Source organism: Trichechus manatus, unplaced genomic scaffold (genome assembly GCF_000243295.1).
Source record: "Trichechus manatus latirostris isolate Lorelei unplaced genomic scaffold, TriManLat1.0 scaffold00037, whole genome shotgun sequence".
Lineage (NCBI taxonomy): Eukaryota > Metazoa > Chordata > Mammalia > Sirenia > Trichechidae > Trichechus > Trichechus manatus.
Genome location: NW_004443973.1, coordinates 14,116,693 through 14,137,251, shown reverse-complemented (window position 1 = coordinate 14,137,251; position 20,559 = coordinate 14,116,693). Strand labels below are relative to the sequence as shown.

General features: G+C 42.3%; 1 protein-coding gene across 1 annotated transcript in view; it reads left to right on the top strand.

Moving 5' to 3' along the window:
- Positions 1-20,559, top strand: part of MYO3B (myosin IIIB) — a 532,652-nt gene that overhangs the window by 30,077 nt on the left and 482,016 nt on the right. Inside the window, exon 7 of the mRNA XM_012555289.2 lies at positions 5,612-5,757. Within this exon, the coding sequence (XP_012410743.2) occupies positions 5,612-5,757 (146 nt within the window). The remainder of the gene's footprint in view (positions 1-5,611; positions 5,758-20,559) is intronic.

The following is a 20,559-nucleotide window of genomic DNA, read 5'->3' as shown; positions in this document are numbered from 1 at the left end:
CCCTCAAAGTTCCAGCCAACCAGATCACGTCCTAGAATAATCTGCTGTTAGCCCTAGCTAATTTGCATGGGGAATATTGGCCTCTCAGTTTGAGATACTACCTCAAGGTTACTTGTTTGGAAACCATGAAGTCACAGAATATTAGAGCTGGAGGGGGTGGTAGGGATCATTCTTTCCCACCTTGCCATTTTATAAATCAAGAAAGTGAGGTCCAATTGGCATAACAAAGCTTATTAAGAAAATGTTCTGCATCCTACTTTGGTGAGTGGCATCTGGGGTCTTAAAAGCTTGCAAGCAGCCATCTAAGATGCATTAATTGGTCCCAGCCACTTGGAGTAAAGGAGAACAAAGAACACCAAAGACACAAGGGAAGTATTAGCCCAAGAGACAGAATGGGCCACGTAAACCAGAGACTTCATCAGCCTGAAACCAGAAGAACTAGATGGTGCCCGGCTACCACCAATGAATGTCCTGACAAGGAACCCAACAGAGGGTCCCTGATGGAACAGTAGAAGGATGGGGTGCAGAACTCAAATTCTAGTAAGAAGACCAGACTTAATGGTCTGACTGAGACTGGAGGCACCCCAGAAGGCATGGCCCCTGGACTTTCTATCAGCCCAGAACTAAAACAATTTCCAAGGCCAACTCTTCAGACAGGGATTGGACTTGACTGTAGGGCATAAAGTGATACTTGTGAAGAGTATGCCTTTTGGTCAAGTAGATAAAAGAGACCAAAGGGGCAGCTTCTGTCCAGAGGTGACATGGGAAGGCAGAGAGAGTTAGGAGCTGGTTGAATGGTCATGGGGAATCGGGCAGAAAGGAGGAGTGTGCTGTCGCAGAATGGGGTGAGCAATTAGGGTCTCATAACAATGTATGTAAAAAAATTTTTGTATGGGAGACTAACTTGAAATGTAAACTTCATTTAATTACAACAATTAAAAAAAAAAAAAAAAAAGAAAGTGAGGTCCAGGGACAGACCTCAGACACAATTTGAACTTGTTATACTGCCTAGTAAACTGATTTCTTTTCCTGACTCTCCTATTTCTGTAAATGGTCCCATCATTCTCCTGGTTGCTCTGTATCAAAATGTCAGTCTTCTTGATGTGTCCCTATCCCTAACCTCCCATATTAAATCACTCTTAGGTCTCGCAAGTCTTCCTTTGAACTCTCTCATACCTATTCTGTCCTCCCTATTCTACTGCCACCAACGTCATTCACACTCCTGTAATCAAAGCAAAGGCTCAAGGTAAAGGAGAGTATACTCTTGCCTTGGGCATGTCTCCTTTGGGTGGTAGAGGGAGAGGTGGAGGGGTGTGACTGTGATAAGAGAGGACTAGGTGTTTGGGAACCTGGGCCTTGTGTCCATACCATCTCTATCCTTTCTCTCCACCCCTCTAACCCTTTGGTGACCCAATTATTTTCTGCTTTGAATTTTTTGTTGACTATGTGTTTTCATTAATGGAAGCATGCCCAATCATTGAGTGTGTCTGAATTTTTGGCAGGTAGTATGGATTTTTTTTCTTGCTCCTTTCCACAAGCATACACTTAGTGTCCCTTGGTACATATGAAGTACCATTAATTCTACCCCCGAGTCCCTACCAGGGTCTACTAGTACATATGTGTATAACAAATACAAATTTTCAAAATTTCTATTTTTCCCACCAAAAATGCAGACATCTTATACAACACTCTGTAAAAACTGTAATATGCGACACATCCCTTTCTTTGCTTTCAAACAGTCGTAAAGGCCCCTACCTTGTGACAGCATGCACTATCAGTGGTACAGCAGCTTCCCAATTAGCTCCAGAGGCTGAAAAAGTTCATGGTTGCTATATGCACCGCTGGGCACAAAAGGGTTTAACAAGACTGAAAGAACCTGAGAAACCTGCTCCCAGGGCAGTATACTTACTTGCCATTGCTACCCTCCTTCCTTGGTGGAGCATCCTCATAGCTGATTCAGTGAGTTTTTTGGGAGGTTGCCTTCTCCTGAGGGCAAGGGAACGAAGACCAGTTGGCATCCCAAGCATCCTGAAGTCAGCTTTATTCTACTTAGAGACAAGGAGAATGCTGAGCTAAGGAGAATGACATTTCTTTTGTCTCCTAAGGAAATAGTTGCAGACTTTGGTGTTAGATACACAGGGAATCCTATTCCAAGACATGCTGACCTTCAGTTGGGATGCATCTTCCTGGAGCGTGTCTTTAAACCTCATCGCATGGGTAACCCACAGAGGGTCGTTTACTTCTGCTAAGGACCAATCCTGAAAGAGAAATACCATCTGTGCCTGAGGTTTACTCTGAGAAGGTGGAGTTTAGGTGACAGTACCTCAAAGAACCTGGTTAGTTTAGTCAAAACATGAGAACAGAAGCTGATCCATTCAACTGTTCCTTAACATGACCTTTATTATAGCCCTTATCACATTGTATTGCAATGATTTGTTTACATGTCCATCTCTGCTGCCTGGGTTCAAATTTTGGCCCTGACAATTACTAGCTGTATGATTCTGGGTAAGATAGTTAACTTTTCCATGCCTCATTTTGTATAAAAGGAGATAATAGTGCCTACCTCATAGAATTATTGTGATGATTAAATTAATTTTTTCTCCCCAGGGCCTCATACCATGCCTGGCTTATGGGTACTCAGTAATTGTTTGTGAACTATTTTATTAGCATGATTTCCTATAAATTTCCTTGGAAGTCTGAGCTTAGGGAATTTCTTTTGTCACATTATGAGCTGAATTTGGGGAAGAGAATTTGGCCAAGGGATGCTTTGCCATTAATCAGACTCAGCCAAAGATAGTGTCTGTTTGTAAAGAAACCAGATAAATGCTTTGAATATTTTATGATAGCACCTGAGAAATGTTAGGATATCACCATTCCACATTTGGTTATGTTCTTGGAATTGCCTTCCGTGTCCCATCCAAGATGGCTAGAAGTTGATTTGAATTTCTTCCAGGAAGTTGTAGACTCTGGGCACTAGATACTTTTCACTGGCAGGCTTAGCCAGAAATGATCTTCCTCTGAATTCCTAAGCATTTGGAGCCCATATCCTTTATTGGAAACTTTTATACACATTGTCTTAGGACATTATAGCTGTTATGGTTTGTCATTTAATTATTATAGACTCATTTTATATTTCAACTGGCTGTTGGCTCCTGTTGGGGCGGGATGGAATCTTATTCTCTTTCCCTCACAGGGCACATCACAGTGTTGAGTATAAAAATGGTGAAGTCTTAGCTGATTGATAGGTCTAAAATTATATTTGTCCCACGCTTTTGAAAATGTCATTTCTGAAAGGGAAGGTGTTGAATAGCCTTCTATGGATATCTTTAAAAATAGTGTAGCTTCTCACCTGATTGGGATGATGAAAGTAAGGTCTTCAGGGGCGATGAAATGGCTTCTGCTTCTGAAATTGGAATTATTTGTACTTCAGTCTGAATGCACGTTTGAAAATAATGTGTTAAAAGTATGACAGGATATTATAGTCAAAGTATGAGACTGTGACCAGGCAGAGGATGTGCGTGCGTGCATGGAAAAAACCTTCTCCAGTTCAGAAACGAGCTAAAAGAAGGTAGAGGGTGATCATGGGAGCAGGAGCATGGTGTCCAGGGCAAGATGGCCGGTATGTTTTGCCAGACCTTGCAAGAACAATTAACTGGGTCTGGAAGAGAGCAGGTATAAACCTAGTGGCTTAAAACAATACACTTTTATTATCTTACAATTCTGTAAGTCAGAAGTCTAACATGGGTCTCAACAGGCTAAAAGCAACTTCTCCATTTGGAAGTCTGATAGGCATCTCAGACTTAATATGTCTTCTAAATTGGGCTCCTGCTTTTCACCCACAAACCTGCTTCTCCCACCTTCCCCATCTCAGTAAATAGCAATTCTATTCTTCTTGTTATTCAGGTCAAAACTTCAGAGTCGTCCTCAACTCCTCTTTCTCTTATACCTTATATACATTCCGTCAGCAAATCCAGTTGACTCTACTTTCAAAACTATATCCAGAATCTGATTATTTCTCACCTCTTCCACTGTTACTACTCACCATCTCCCATCTAGTTTTGTTTCTTCCACTCATGTCCCACTTCAGTCTATTCCCAACTCAGCAGCTAGAGGATCATATTAAATATAAGCTAGATTATGTTACCCCTCTGCTCAACAGGGTCTGTTTTCCTACCTCACTCGGAGTAAAAGCTAAAGACCTTATGATGGCCTAAGAGCGGGGCCTTACTGCTCTCTCTGGGGTCCCTTTGCTTACCAGCAATGCTGCTTGTTTACCTCATGGGTTGTTTGGACAGATGCATTTCCAGACGCTCGGAGTTTCTTACCCGCCCATAGTCATAGGTCATGCTTGGTCAAGGAAGCAGATCTCAGGTCAAATAGGGACATCTAGTCCCTCTGTGGTCTTTTCATTCTTCACTTCATATGCATGCGAAAGCTAGACAATGAAAAGAAAACAGAAGAATTGATGCATTTGAATTGTGGTGTTTGTGAAGAATATTGAACATACTGTGGACTTCCAGAAGAATGAAAAAATCAGTCTTAAATACAACTGGAATGCTTCTTAGAAGCGAGGATGGCAAGACTGCATCTTGCTTACTTTGGACACATCAACGGGATAGACCAACCTCCAGAAAAGGACATCATGTTTGGTGAAGTAGAGGGTCAGGGAAAATGAAGGAAACCCTCAATGAGATGGATTGATGCAGTAGCCTCAACACTGGGCTCAAATATATCAAAGATCGTGGAGATGGTGCAGGACTGGGTAACGTTTCATTCTGTCTTACGTAAGGTCGCCATGAGTCAGAGCCGACCCGAAGGCAGTTAACAACAGTCCCCCTGTAACGCCTTGCCTCATCCCTGCCTTTTCCCAACTCCATTGTGATAGTCCTCAGAGGCTGAGTGTGGGAGATCTTCCTGCCTGACTCAGGAAGTTGATAGAGATTTCTTTACAAGGTTCCATGTTCCCCAAATGAATGACATTCCCAGGGGCATTTTCTGACTCTGCTGTTCTTGTACCCAGTCAGGCCAATAACCATAGGGACAGCCAAAGTGGCAGCTGCTGCTGCTGTAATACAAACCAGTTGTTGGAGTTTGAGGAGGGGGAAGATGTTCCTGGAGAGAGGTAATGGGGAGGGGGCTCCTGCTTTATGTTAACCACATCCGTTTTCCAACATCTTTCTGCTCATTTGACAGCAGTCATGGGGATTATGTTCAGGAGTCAAGCATCTTTGAGAACAACCGTTCCTCGGTATTGAATTCAATGTCTGGTAACAAGGTGCAGGATGCAGACAAAGCCTTTCCTTAAAGGGTAGAGGGGCAAGGATGGTGTTAATTCACTCTTGTGCTTTCCCTTGCACTGTTCTTGGTACGTAGAAGATTCAGTGAGTGTTTATTGAACTGAACCGACACATTTTTTAAAGTCAGTGAACATATCAGATGATAAATCAGTCACACAAATAAGGTCTAGAAAACACGTGTCTCATTATTATTCAAATTCAGTATCCGAGTAGCCAAGGGAACAAAGAAGAGGTGCTAAGATCAACCAAGGACCTTTTAGAACATTGGAGGTGGCAGTGGAGTTGATGTGTTATGTCTTGCTTTTGTCTGATAGGTCATTGCTTGTGAACAGCAGTATGACTCTTCATATGACGCTCGTTGTGACGTCTGGTCCTTGGGGATCACAGCTATTGAACTGGGGGATGGAGACCCTCCCCTGTTTGACATGCATCCTGTGAAAACGCTCTTTAAGATTCCAAGGTAGGACACTAGATGGCGCTCTTGACTCATTAGTTCTTTGTGAAATGAGCCTAGATAGAGGGATAATAAATAGTTCATACACAATTTCTCTTCAAATCTGAGGAAGCCTGATTGTAAAATTTATTTCTTTTGGAAAAAAAAATGGGGAGGGGGGGAAATGTTCCTAAAAGATAACATATCCCAAGGAACTATGTTGTAACAATTGCATCTTTTTAGTACTCCAGTTTTTCTGAGATGTTCATTTTTTTTGTGCTTTGCTCAAGAAGACTACAAATGCAGTTTTGCATTAAGTAATCTAAGTACTGGTGTTTTCTTTTTAACTATGTAATCTCATCGATTTTTTTTCTGCCCAGTTTGAATCTTTCTTGAGTATTCAGGAAAGTTTCGGGGTAAAAAAAAATGTGAATCATATTGCTGTATCACTCAGACCCACTCAGAAAAATGTTACATCAGTCATATGTCTTACTCTTGACCCCTTCATTTATGTCTCAGTGGGAAATTGTGTTGAAAGAAGTCTATTTGGAGGATATTTAAATGCAAATATACTTTCTATTGTATGCATTTATTAGGGGTTTGTAAAAGAGAGAAGACTGATTATGAAGAGTAGATTGAATATTTATTTTAGTGTAGGTGTTTGTCTTTCATGGGAATCAGCCAGTGTTTGGCCAGCTCAAGGCTCTAGTTATGGAAAACAAAGCTGTCAGTCCTGGCCTAGTTGCAGATTGATAGATAATTTGTACCTTCCACATTGCTCTTTCAAAGGAAGGCTCTGGGCCGGCTGGGAGCAGTTAAACCACTTTAACAATACAAGTGTTGACCTTTCCTTATCTGCACAATCACACAGCTCTTACAGCCTTTAAAAATTTCTCCTGATTGCAATTTGCATTTCTGATTAGGTCTATTTATATGCAGATGAGGCTCTCTAGCGTTCATCATCGTAATGTTATCGTTTTATACCTAATCCAGATGTGAACAACCACAAACCGTGATCCCCCAAATTATTCCCACCCAAGCCATGCTTAGTCTTTCTTGCCTTTTCCAAAGTACAGAACAGGTCATGGTGATTAGAGGAGCAGATGAAGCTTCTGGCTTTTTAAATTAATAGGCTGGTTAGTGTTCAAATGCTTTAAGAATGCAAGCACCCAAAGCAGCTTTGTGTACAGTAATATGTCGGAAAACGAGAAACAGTGTCTAGAATGATTTATGTGGGCGCTTTGGGTTTTTTAACAAATAATTTACTCTTCATCATTTATTTACTGTGGCAACATAGTTTCCCAAATACCAGAATTAAGATGTGACTTCTGATTAGCAAGATATACGTACTTTCCTAAGAGATAATCTACCTGGGAATAGTCTTTTTTTTTTCTTTTTATTTAGTACACGTTTGTGTACAGACCAAATATTCAGAAATTTCGTAAGGTGATAAATATGAATCAGCTAGGAAGTAGTGTCCTAGAAGGTCATGCATCGGAATTGACTTGACAGCATGGGTTTGGTTTTTTTGGTAAGAAGGGATGTGTGCGTGTGTGCGTGTGTGTGTGTGTGTGTGTGTGTGTGTGTGTTTAAATAGACCCTTTGTCTCCAGTAACTCCACTTAGCTTGCTTCTGTGCCCAATCAAGCCTTTGACCCCTAATAACCTCTGTACTCTCACTTCCCTCACCTCTTCCATCTTGAGAGAAGCCTCCAGATCTAGAACACAATAACCAGCCCTCCCTCCCCGCAGCTGCCTGCCTCGGGACACTCAGAGAGAGGAAGGGTCAATCCCAGGAATACAGCAAGTGCTAGACAAGGACCTTAGGGGTGACAAGGATCCTGATCCCAACTCTAGGTTGAAGCTTTGTTTCTGTCTTCCTAGTATAACCTTTTACCCTTTTATTGCCGCTTGGTTCCTTCCATGAATCAGATCGAAGTAGGGAATGTCAGCAATAATCGGTCAGCAGATTCTCAGCGTGGTTACATCTGGTCAGTACTTGTCATTGTTACAACCTTAACAGGCCAGCTCGACACTCCGAGCACGAAGGATGGAGGTTAAAAAAATATGTAGCGTATTTGCTTATACTGCACAGCATTTTTCTTCCTGAAACCGGGGAAAATAGGTCGTGTTTGTACTTACCAAGTAATTTACTTAAAAATTACCCCGTTGATTAAAATAGGACAGTTCTTTTATGAAGGTTGTAGATTAAGCAAGAGGAATAGTGTATGTATGTGTGAACATGTGTAGATTTGTGAGAATGTTTACTATCTTATTTTTCAGTGCTAAAAATGGGTCCTTTCCTCAGAAAAGCTTTTTAATGGAGAGTGGAGAAATTAAGTACTGTATTTACATGTTTTAAAAGGGCACTGAAATGACTTAGCTTTGTGTTTCATGGACTCAGTCTTTCTGTCTCTGTCTCTATCGATCTTGCCCTCCCTCTTTCTCTTCTCCTGCATTTTCTGACCTAATGGAGAAAAGCAAATGATGAAAACAACGCAAAAATTCCTTTGAATTAAGCTTCAGATTTTTTTTTCCCTATGTGAATATGAGTGTTTTTGGTGTTCTGGAATTCTCTTCAGTTAATCAATGAAGTCCATTTCAGGGGACTCTGGGATCCATAGTACTGTGTGTGGCATCCTCATCTGGCCTTCCTTGCTCGCCTCTTCCCTGCAACCCTTTCCTGACTGGAAATAAATAAATTACCACGAGAAGGAAAGAAAAGCTTTACTGAGTCAGGGAAGAGGTGATTTTATGAGTTGCAAAGGACTTGAGAATTATTGAAATGCTGGCTACATGTGTGTGAAAGCCTCAGATGTCAGCAAAGCAAACAGTTACACAGGGGTCCCTGGGCACTGTCAGAAATGAAGAAACTACACCTGCCTGCCTGGAGGTGGTTGATCTGCCTGCACCATGGTCTCCTTGCTCTTCCCCTCGCTGCCTCCACCCACCTTCTCCTTTCTCTTGACCTTCACGTTAGAGGATGACACACAGAGTGATCGTGACTTGTCTTTGAATTCTATGTGACTCACACTGCAAATACACTGAACTCGTCTTCTGATTGGCAGACCATCCACTATTTGTGGAACCTGTCAGCATGTGTCACCTCGTCTAACGCCTTTGCTCCAGAAAAGCCGCCGCTCTTGCACGTTCACTGTTCTGTCTGCTGCTGTTTTTTCTCCAGGAGTGAGAAGAAAGAAAAAGGATGACAACCATTTCTCTGGGCTTCAGTGGGTTCAACAACATCTCTCCCAGGAATCTTTCTTGAGAGCTTCTTTAAAATTCAAAAGGTGACAGTCTTTAGAGGGAATATTGTCAATGACCTGTATATATTTTCCACTTAAAAGGAGATCTGTTTGAGAGATATAATTGCAACAACCAACGGAATTAGTAGAAATACACAATTATTTTGGTCTTTTGGCAACCAGGTATCTTTCCTTAGCTTAGAGTCTTTGGCCAGTGACCCCTTCCGCCTCCAAAAAGTGATGTCAGGAAGCCAGTGGTGATGAGTGTGTGTTTGTTTATTGGACAAGCACTGAGGGCTATGTCGCCTGCACGTTTCTTCGGGGCCAGGTAGCAATGACTCTGTCCAGCGAACCTCTGTACCTTCACGTCATTCCTTGTGCAAAAATGCTGAATGTTTTCAAGATTCCCAGCAGAAATGCCCTTGGTTGGAAGTGCATGGGACAGAACGGCCTGAACATTCCAGTCCCCGAATCCACTCTTTCCTGACGAGAACTTTTCCTGCTGTACACAAGTCAAGAAGAGGAGAGCTCGTGATAGTTTGGAACGAGTTACCAATTCACATTTTGGCTTGTTTCCTCACCAAATCTAGATTGTTCTAAAGTTATATGTATCCAACCAACTGATATTTTCACCACATTCCTTGAGAAACTAATTTGGGTGTAAAAAAGAAGACAACTAGCTAAGTGATGATGGAGAAAATAATAATAGCTGAAAGGTATTGAGCTAATTGCATGGTGGGCACTCATAGTGACCCTATAGTACAGAGTCCTGGTGGCAATTGGTTAAGAGCTCAGGCTGCTAACTAAAAGGTTGGCAGTTTGAATCCACCAACTGCTCGTTGGAAACAACGACGACAACAACATAGGACAGAGTGGAACTGCCCGTAGGGTTTCTAAGGCTGTGAGCTTTATGGAAGCAGACTGCCACGTCTTTCTCCCGTAGAGCGGCTGATGGGTTTGAACCACCTACTTTTTGGTTAGCAGCCGAGTGCTTAACCACTGTGCAACCAGGGCTCCTTACAGCTATGAATACATTTAATCTTACAGTGACCCTGTGAGGTAGGTACAATCACTACCTCTTTTCCCAAATGAGAAAACTGAGGCCAGGGAGGTTACAGCTTGCCCTTGGTTACCCAGCCATGAGGCAACCAAGATTTGAACCTGAGAAGTGGGGCTCCTGAGCCCACACTTTTTGCTAATATTTAAAAAAGTTAAAGCTCTTCCTTAATTTTTATTTATTATTGATAACTTATGTATTGAGCAGAGGACTGGGGTATATAGAAGTGAATAGGACATGGCCCTAGCCTTTAAGAAGCTTACAATCCAGCCCCCTTTCCCCTGCTCTCAATTTTAAACTGACATCGTAAACTTGAAAGTTAGACTTTTGTTAGCATCAGTAATTGTGTCAGTGAAGAAACTGAAGAACAGAAATTAAGAGTGTTGTCCTGCGTGAACATAGGCCATCCTTAACTCACTGATTTATGACCCAAGAGGCAGAAATTCCTCCCTTCTCCAAACTCCTCCCAAGGAGTGGGCTTTTAGTTCCCAATTTAGAACACCTACAATGTGTGTTTGAACTAAAGTATTATAGGCAATACTTTACCTAAATCAGACAGGTACATACTTCAGGTTAAAATTATTGGTACCCAGAAATTTCTGTCCAGTATCCCCTTCCTTGCAAAGCCTGTATCTGCTGTGCCAGGGCTGTTTCTGTTATAGCCAGCATCTCCTCCCCCTTCCCCTTCCTCTTCTTTTCTCAGTAGGAAAACAAAAAACAAAAAAAAAAACTCACTCTTGGTTCCAAGGTAAATGGAAATCTCTTTCTGGTATCCTGAATTGGAATGCATTTTCTCATGAAAACAGTATTTTAAATGGTTATTTAGGAGTAGGTAATATAACATCTGAATTTCTCTACTTTGAGGGCATTAAGTGGACTTTTATGGTCTAGTTTGAGGACTTAATCTCTTTCTAGAATTTTATGTTTATTGGAAAAAAATGCTTTCCAATTTCTAAACTTTCAATTTACGATTTCCCTTGGAACACAGTCCACTGGGAGTTTGGAAATGCACACGTCCTCTATCCTAAGACACCTTTAACTTTGTTCACCATAAGTCAGGCTTTGGGTTGGGTTCTTGAGCTGCAAGGATGTTAGTAAGACAGGCTTTCTATCTCAAACAGAATGTAGTTTTACTGTCTGTTCCCCATTCATTGATAAAGGTAGAATGGACAGAAATGAGATAGCAAAAAAGAGGAGAAACCAGACTTAGGGAATCCAGTACCTGGATGGATGCCCTTGGGCTGCCTGGGTGGTGTGGGTGTTGCAGTTTGGAAAAGGTAAGCCACCACTTGAAACATTTGGGAGCCTATTTGAAAGGTCTCCTCAGAGACTCAATGCTTACAGTGGGCTCTTGTCCTGAAGCAGAGAATCCTGGGACTAAATTTTCATCCAACTTAGGCAATTTTTTAAAGGCAATCATTCCTTTTGATTCTGACTTTCCTAATTCAGGACCAAATCGTCCCTATATGGGAAGCAGCAGTCCCTGCCTGCTCTTCAGCTTCAAGAGAATGCAGAGGCAGCAGGGAGCCTGAGTCACCAGTAATTGTCTTACTGTTACAGAATTGTCACAGGACATTTTCCCTTAGGGCTGAGAAATATAAGGAGAAGAAATTAAAACTAAATTATTGTTGTTGAAGTGTAATGAGGGAGAGGGGGTGTTTAATGGCACAGTGAGACTGGATTTGCCCCAGGGATTTTTGGTTTCTCTTCATCAACTCAGGTTACTTAGCTGTTGGCCTTTTAGCAGTGAACGCTTACAATCCCGACTTCACTCATAAAGCAAGAAGTGCTAGAAGAATTAGCATCATTTAGCATTTATTGAGTGCCTAATAGCAAAAAGTTTTGAAATACTCCAATAAAAACACTGTCTTTTATGAGCCTTTCTTTCTTGGGGACATTTCCAATCCCATTTTTAGTTGTTTGTGGTCCCCATCCTTCAGGGTGCCTTGAGTATGGTACCCCCACCCCAAAGATATCCTCTAGGTCTAGGACTTGACACCCCATTTCCTTAGGAACTTCGTAGCTGAAGGCAGCTGGCAGAAAGCCCCAGAAGACTACCACTCTGTGGAATATGTTTCCAAATTCTTTTTTAATTTGAATTGAGCAGCTGGAGCTGTTAGTTTCTGAGGAGGTACGACTTGCTTCCCCCCTGAATCCTGGCAAGCAGGGAGAGTTCAGCTTTGCAAGGTTTCCCTGGGGCGTCAGGTAAACAAATCAGGTGGTACTTTCAGGGACTGCCACTCCCCATCTGCACTGATAAGAAGCCCACCCTGAGAGAAGGGAAAGGCTAGGGAATGCGAGGTGTTGACTTAGAGCACTATCCGTGCTTTCTCCCTCATTGCCCCGATTTCATTATTTTGCCACCACTCAGCTTGGCTAATTCCAGCTTAGCTCCTAAGTGATAGAGAGATGGACAGACAGCAAGGAAACACAGCTCAAAATTGTACTAAAGGGTTGAGCCACCCTAGTTTCCTCTCTACTCCAGAAAAAAAAAACTGAAGAATAAAGGTGAGGAGTAGTTATAACTGCCTTCATGGTTTGGCGTAGTGATAGGGCCAGGGGGTAGATTGGGATGAGGAGAGATAAAGTGGTAGTATGGAGGAAGAGGAGTCCCTGGGTGGTGTAAACAGTTAACACACTAGGCTGCTAACTGAAATGTTGGAGGTTTGAGTCTACCCAGAGGTGCCTCAAAAGAAACGTCTGGTGTTCTATTTCCAAAAAATCACCCATTGAACACCCTATGGAGCACAGCTCACATAGGGTCACTATAAGTTGAAATTGACTTGATGGCAACTGCTTTATAGAGGAAGGCTTTTCATGACTGAAGCTGCCCATCCTGGAGAATCCTAGAGTCAGGTGAAACCAGTGTCATCAGAAAGAGAATATAGTATAGTCCTCAAGCATGAGTGTTTGTATCAGTATATTGGTATGTAACAAACCATCCCCAAACATAATTGTTTAAAAGAATCATTTGTTATTTCTCATAAGGCTGTGTGGTCTCTGGGTGGTTCTGCTGATCTTGGCTGGGCTTGCTCATGAACCTGCAGTTGATTGGGGATTTGGCTGGGGACTGATTGGTCTAGGATGGCCTTGGCTAGGATGACTTGGCTCTGCTCCATGTGATTTGTCATTCTGCAGCAGGCTAGCTAGGGCTTGTTTTCACATTGGTGCCAGAGTTCCAAACATAGATACAGGAAGGAGTAGAAAATTGGGCCTTTTTTTTTTGTACTTTAGATGAAGGTTTACAAAATTGGGCTGTTTTTGCAATTGATTTTTCGCAGTGTTCTACAGACAGTCTGCATGAGTTCAGATACTAACTCTACCACCTTCTAACTGTGTTAACCTGACCAAGATGCTTAATATCTCTGTGCCTCAGTTTCCTCCCCTGTAAAATGGGGACATGAATAGTATCAGTCTCATAGAGTGGTTGTAAGAAGTTTATGAATGTAAAGTGCTCAGAATAGTGCTCAATTTATGCTGGGTACTACCAAAGAAAAGATCTCAAGGTAACATTTATACTGTAAGAAATTTGCTTTTCCCTGTAGCTTAAGGATTGAAACTTTCCACTGAAAAGAGCCACCCATGAGATCAATCATTTGAAAGTTCAGCTAATTGACTGATTGATGATTATATGGGGAATTGAGAGAGAATAGGGCTGATTTTTCAATTAATCCTTACTATTTATACTGTACCTGCCTGATGGGCTCTGCTGTTAATCTCAATTGTCACAACTCCTTTGTTAATAGACACACTAGGAGATGTGGAGCCCACACACCCACCCACCCACACACACATGAACATTGTGACAGGAACTGCCCATCGGGAAGCAGGGCTAGCCTTAGTTTCCACTCCCATATGTCTACTATAAGTGATGATGCCGTCATCTTCTGAGGAGAACTGAAGCTCTGGTGCTTTTCCTTTCTAGTCAGTTCCACCTTTTGTGGTGGCTTTTTGCTTGGATGATGAGTTGTGTGATGGGGGCTTGGCTCCCTTCTTGTATAGGGCTCCTTTAGCCCTCCCTTGGAAGATTCAACCCTCCCTTGGGCTCTGGAAGGTGAAGAAACAATAATAGGAGACCTAGATATAAGGTCATTGATTCAAGACTAAATAACATTTTCTCCACCAAAGAGAGTGATTCTTTTCCCCCAGCCTGGAAAGGCTTAAAACATTGGCAAAGGGAGACAGAAACCCAAGCCAGGCAAGGAGACTGTAAGGAGAGCACCTAGTTGTTGTGGATGAGTTCAGGTTTCTTGGCTGGGAGAGGTGATACCCTGGGTACTGAGAGAATATACAGGTAAGATCGCTAACCCACTGTCAGTGATCTTGGAAGAATCCTGGAGAACAGGAACTGTATCAGAGGAGTGGAAAAGTGAGTGTACTTCAGTTTTCCAAAAGGGAAGAAGACAGATTCTGCAAACTACCATCTGGTGAGCTTCTTCATCTTGGGCTAATTGCTAAGATTCCTTTTTTTTTTTTTCCTTGAATAGTTTGTGGATTCTTAGAGGACAAAGCTGTAATCACTAGGAATTAGCAGAGATTTACTAAAAACAAGCCATGTCAGAACAAATTCCTTATTTGGTATCATTATAAGATTGGTAGGAATGGGGATTGTTTTAGACATAATGTATTTGCATTTTCAGCATTAGGTAAAATCTGTTGTGATATCTTTGTAGCCAAGATGGTGATACATAGGCTGGATAATGGTGGTAGTGATGGATTCATAACCCAGAAAAGGATTGTATTGAGAGGGCTGGAGTCAGCGTTGACATGGTTGGGGAAGTCCTGAAGGCCTCTGGCAGGGCTTTGCTGATTGTCCTGCTTACTGAGTGTTTTAGAATGTTTAATGCATTGGAGGGCATTGGTAGCCTGTCAGTCACATTCATGGAATTGGTATCTGAAATGCTGGATGACAGACTTGGAATACCAAAAGATCTTAGTCCTCAGAAACAATGGTCTTTAACAAGCAAATAAGAAGCCCTGGTGGTGCAGTGGTGAAGCGCTTATCTGCTAACCAAAAGGTCAGTGATTCGAGCCCACCAGCTGCTAAATGGGAGAAAGATGTGGCAGTCTGCTTCTTTAAAGATTTACAGCCTTGGAAACCCTACGGGCAGTTCTACTCTGTCCTGTAGGGTCACTATAAGTCGGAAAAGACTCATGACAGGAATGTTTATTTATTTTTTGTGATTACAGTGGGCCCACCCAGGATAATCTTCCTATTTTAAGGTTAGTTGATTAGTAACCTTAATTCACCTTTGCCATGTAACCTAACACAGGTTCCAGGGATTAGCACATGGACATCTTTGGAGTATTTCCCAGGAATTGTTATAAATTCTCAAGGGTGTGCTGCACATGTGCCCACAACCATTTTGAGTTACCATCATCACGTGGCCTCTGCCCTATCATTTCTCTCTTCTCTGGCTCTTCTTTGTCTACAACTACTGCCCACTCAACCATCATTAGAACACCTGGACCTACGGGGGCTGCTGGTTCTGGCTATTCCCAGAGCCTTCAGTCCTGGGTGCCAAAGCAGTGCTGGGTCCATCCAGAGGAAGAGAGGCAGCCTCTGTCCCAATCTCTGAGCCACAGTCTACCACTTGGGTCCCTAAGCAACTCTGTGTGCTCAAGGCTCCGTAGTCCTCTTGTACCATTTCGGTCCACTTTTGACCCTCCTCTCTTGGCAGAGTAGCATCACACCCCTAGAGGTCCTTCTTCTTTTCTCTTCATTCTTCTAATCAGTTGAAGGAGCCAACAAACAAACACCTACTACCCTCTCTTCCTTCCTCCACACCTCCCCCTGCCCAGAACCAAATTCCTTCTGACCTCATCAGTTACTTAGCAGATGCTCCCATTCATATGAACATGCACTTGAGGGAGGAGGGCACAAGATCAGGCAATGTTTTGTTATACCCAAGGTTGGCAGGAGTAGGAGCTGACTCAATGACAACTAGAAACACAACCGACTATCCCAGGGGGCATTGGTGGTTCAGTGGTAGAATTCTCACCTTCCATGCCGGTGCAGCCACCACCTGTATGTCATTGGAGGCTTGCGTGTTGCTATGATGCTGAACAGATTTCAGTGGAGCTTGCAGACTAAGACAGAGCAGGAAGAAAGGCCTGACAATCTACTTCTGAAAATCAGGGAGTGAAAGCCTTATGGATCACAGCAGTCTGATATGGGGTTGTTGTAGGACTGGGCAGCATTTTGTTCCGTTGTGCATGGAGTTGCCATGAGTCAGTGCTGACTCGACAGCAGCTAATGACAACAACACTGACTATCCCAGTGGTCTCCAACTGGAGAGCATACAAAACAGTCCCTGGGGGTGCCAAGGGAAAATACGGGGAATTCCATACCTGTATATTTTTAATCTAAACAATAAGAAATAATGTTTTCCTGTTGTTAAGTACAGTATAAAGATTGAGAGTAGAGCCTTCACTCAGTCCAGATGTCAGCCAGTCATGCCTGGTTTGGTTTGCAGATGAATCATGAGGGGGCTCTGCAGTAAAGAGGCTGAGGAGGCCCCGCTTGTGGGTTCATCTTTAGAGTATTGGAAGGCACTATAGTTTGAGGATGCCTCGTTAAGTGATTATATGGCAAATGCTATCAAATTTCAACTAAATAGACCTTCACAAAATTGACAAGTATTTGCAAAGAAACCTCAGATTGAATCTAATTCTAATAATGCAAGCACAAGCAAGCGACAGAAAAAATGGCAGCGATAATGTCACTTCTCTTGCTAGTACAAGCTCTTCATCAGCCATGTGAGGTTAAAAACAATGACAAGCTAATCAGATCTGCCAAGAGTTCATTAAGAAAACTCAGAATTACCATGAAGACTATTTGAAATATGGATTTATATCCACTATTGCTAACAATGGAGCCCTGTTGGTGCAGTGGTTAAAGAACTTGGCTGCTAACCGAAAGTTTGGCTGTTTGAACCCACCAGCTGCTTTGTGGGAGAAAGATGTGGCAGTCTGTTTCCATAAAGATTACAGCCTTGGAAACCCTATGGGGCAGTTCTACTCAGTCCTATAGTGTCACTATGAGTGAGAATCGACTTGACAGCAGTAGGTATTGCTAACAATGAGCCTTTTCCTAAATGTATATCCTGCTTGAGGTTCTCAGCATGACACCATCAAGGTTAATCAGCATCCAGAACAGAAAGACAAAACTCTACAATTTAATGGCAAAATGTCTTGGGGATACTATTAAAAACACTTATTTCATCTTACTCATCCATTTTTATATTTAGTAGCCCTTGTATACAATTTAAAAGAAAGGAAATAGCAGCGTGTGCACTCAAAAATTTCTTACTGATAAGACATGCAATCAGAGAAATTTGGAGACCACTGGTCTAGACTGGTAGCTTTGAGCCTTGTCACGGATTGAATTGTGTCTCCCCAAAAATGTGTGTATCAGTTTGGCTAAGCCATGATTCCCAGTGTTGTGTGGTTGTCCTCTATTTTGTGATTGTAATTTTACATTAAAAACGATTAGGGTGGGATTGTAACACCACCCTTACCTGGCTCACATCCCTGATCCAATGTAAAGGGAGTTTCCCTGGGGTGTGGCCTGCATCACCTTTTATCTCTCAAGAGATAAAAAGAAAGGGAAGTAAGTAGAGAGTGGGAGACCTCATACCACCAAGAAAGCAGTGCCTTCAGAAGCAGAGTGTCTCTGTTGGACCTGGGGTCCCTGCACGGAGAAGCTCCTAGTCTTGGGGAACATTGATGAGAAGGCCAACAGAGAGAGAAAGCCTTCCCCTGGGTCTGACACCCTGAATTTGGACTTGTATCCTACTTTACTGTAAGGAAATAAACTTCTCTTTGTTAAAACCATCCACTTGTGGTATTTCTGTTATAGCAGCACCAGATGACTAAGACAAGCCTCAATTCAGCCACTGTAAACAGCCCTTTTATAATTGTTTGACACTTCACAATTTATAATTAGTGTCTAATACATAATTTCTTTGACTCCATTGCAACTCTGATAGATGGGGTTCTTCTCATTTGACAGTTGAGGAATCCAGGGCTCAAAAGATTTATGGTTTGTGCAAAGACTCACAGTTAATAAAGCTAGTAAGTACTAGAGGTAGAGCTTTGAGAGGTCTGTAAACTCCCCAACGTGGAATACAAAAATGGACCATTTTGGGAGAAGATGGTCCATAACTCTCAAAGGGGTTTAGGACTCCAAAACGTTAACAACCATTGCTATAATCCAATGCAACCAAGTCCAGATACTGGGAGTGAGTTTCCTTGGTTGATAGGATGAGTTAGAGAGAGGTCCATGGCTGGTCCCACACGTTCTGACTCTTAAAAATTGAACTTCAAGGCCAGGAGAGGTGAATATGCGGAAATTGGCCTGTCTCCTTAGTCACTAGGTTTAGTGTTGGTCCTGACTTGGTGATTCACCTCTGTCCAGCACAAGTCACCATTCTTCTAATAACTGTAAAAGAACAAATGGAAAGTGAGTTGTGTCTTTGCCTTGGCGATGACAAACTTTTCTGGAGATCGTAGTTCTCCTTCACCCTTTACTTCCTCCTTCTGGAAGTTCACACGTTGGCACTCCCATGTCTGTTAAAAGGAGGAAAACGCATACCCAACTGTAACTAAATACGTATATTCACAAGGGTAGTTCACTGGCTTGGTAAAAATATGCTCTACAGCTGGAAAGGGGTTTAAAAAGAATCAATGTACCTGGAACAAAATCACAAGTAAGGAAAAAATGACCGCCGGGAAAAAAGTTTGCCAAGTGATTTTGGCAAAATGCAAGAGCTTCCTAATTAAAACTATTTCGGTTCTCTAGGAGCAAGTGTATGACCTACTTACAAATGGACTATAAATTGAGGCTTGGAACTAATTTATTCAATCATTTGATAAATACTAACTGAGCACTTACTATGGTCAGGCACTGTATCAGGCAAAGCAGTGAACAAAACAGAGTCCCTCTCCTCATGGAGCTTACATTCTAGAGGGGGAAGAAATAATAAACAGATAAATATATAGTATGCATGGTGGTGCTAGATGCCTGCCTGAAGAAAAATAAAGTGGGATAAAGGGACCAGAGAGTGAAAGCTAGGGTGGGGTTTCCAAAAAAAACCAAACCCATTGCCATCGAATCAATTCCAACTCATAGCGACCCTACAGGACCTATAGGACAGAGTAGAACTGCCCCATAGGGTTTCCAGGGAGCAGCTGGTGGATTTAAACTGCCAGCCTTTTGGTTAGCAGTCTGATGCTTAATCACTGCACCATATATGGTACACAGAGAAGGCTTTTCTGATAAGTTAAAGAGAAGAGCCTAAAGGGAGTGAGGGAGTAAGCCACGTCTAGGGGAAAAGTAAGTGCAGAGGCCCTGAGGTAGATGGTGGTGGCCAAATTTAAGGAACAGTGAGGAGGCCAATGTGGCTGGTGTACAGTGAGAGAGGGGAGAGTGGTAGGGGATGATGTCCAAAAGGGGGCTGGGGACAGATCATGTAGGGCCTTGTAGGCCGCTGTAATGATTTTTTATTTCTATGAATGAGGTGGGAAGCCTTGAGGGTTTGGAACAATGAAGTGACATGAGCTGACTTATGTTTGAAGGGACTTCTGGATACTACATGGAGAGTGGATTGTGATTTGTGTGTGTGTTGGGGAGGTGTGAGTAAGAGTGGAATCAGAGAGACAAGAGGCTCTTGTAGTAATATAGGTAGGATAGAATGGCAGCTCATACCAAGTGGAGGTAGTGAGAAGTAGCTGGATTTTGGAGATAATTTGAAGGATATAATCTGATAGGATTTCTGGCGTATTGGATATAAAGTATGAGAGAAAGAGGATATAATGAAAATGTCAATGTTTTTGGCTGAACAACTGGAAAACGGGAGTTGCCATTTTCAAGACAGGGATGACTATGGAAGAAGCTGACTTGGTGGGGGATGGAGCAGGAATCAAGGACTCCATTTTAGACATTAAGTTTGAGATGCAATCATGGTTTACAGACGAATCCAAGTGGAGATATTGAGTAGGCAGTTAGACATAGCAGTCTGTAGTTCAAGGGAGACGTCTGAACTGGAGACAGATGTGAGAGTCATGAGAATTTAGATACTTAATGACATGGGGCTAGCGAACTTCACCTGCAGTGGGTAAAGATAAAGATGATAAGGAGTCCTCAGAAATACTCCCACATTTAGAGGTGAGAAAAACAAAGAGAAACCAGGAAAGGAGTTTGAGGAGTGGTCACTGAGGTAAAAGAGCATGGTAATTCCAGAAATGAAGAAATAAAGGGTTTCAAGAGAGAGAGTCATCAACTCTATTGAATGCTGCTGAGTCAAGTAAGATGAAGACTGAGAAATGGCCAATGAATCTGGTGATGTGGAGGAAACTGGTGGCCCTGTCAAGAGTTATTTCAACAGAGCTGTGGGGTTCAAAACCAGATAGGAGTGGAGCTAGGGTGCTGGAGATATTCTATTTCTTGTTCTGAGATGTTGTGTTAGAGTATATGTAATAATTTCATAACCAAAAATGTTTTAAAAAGAGAAGGAAAATGAAGACG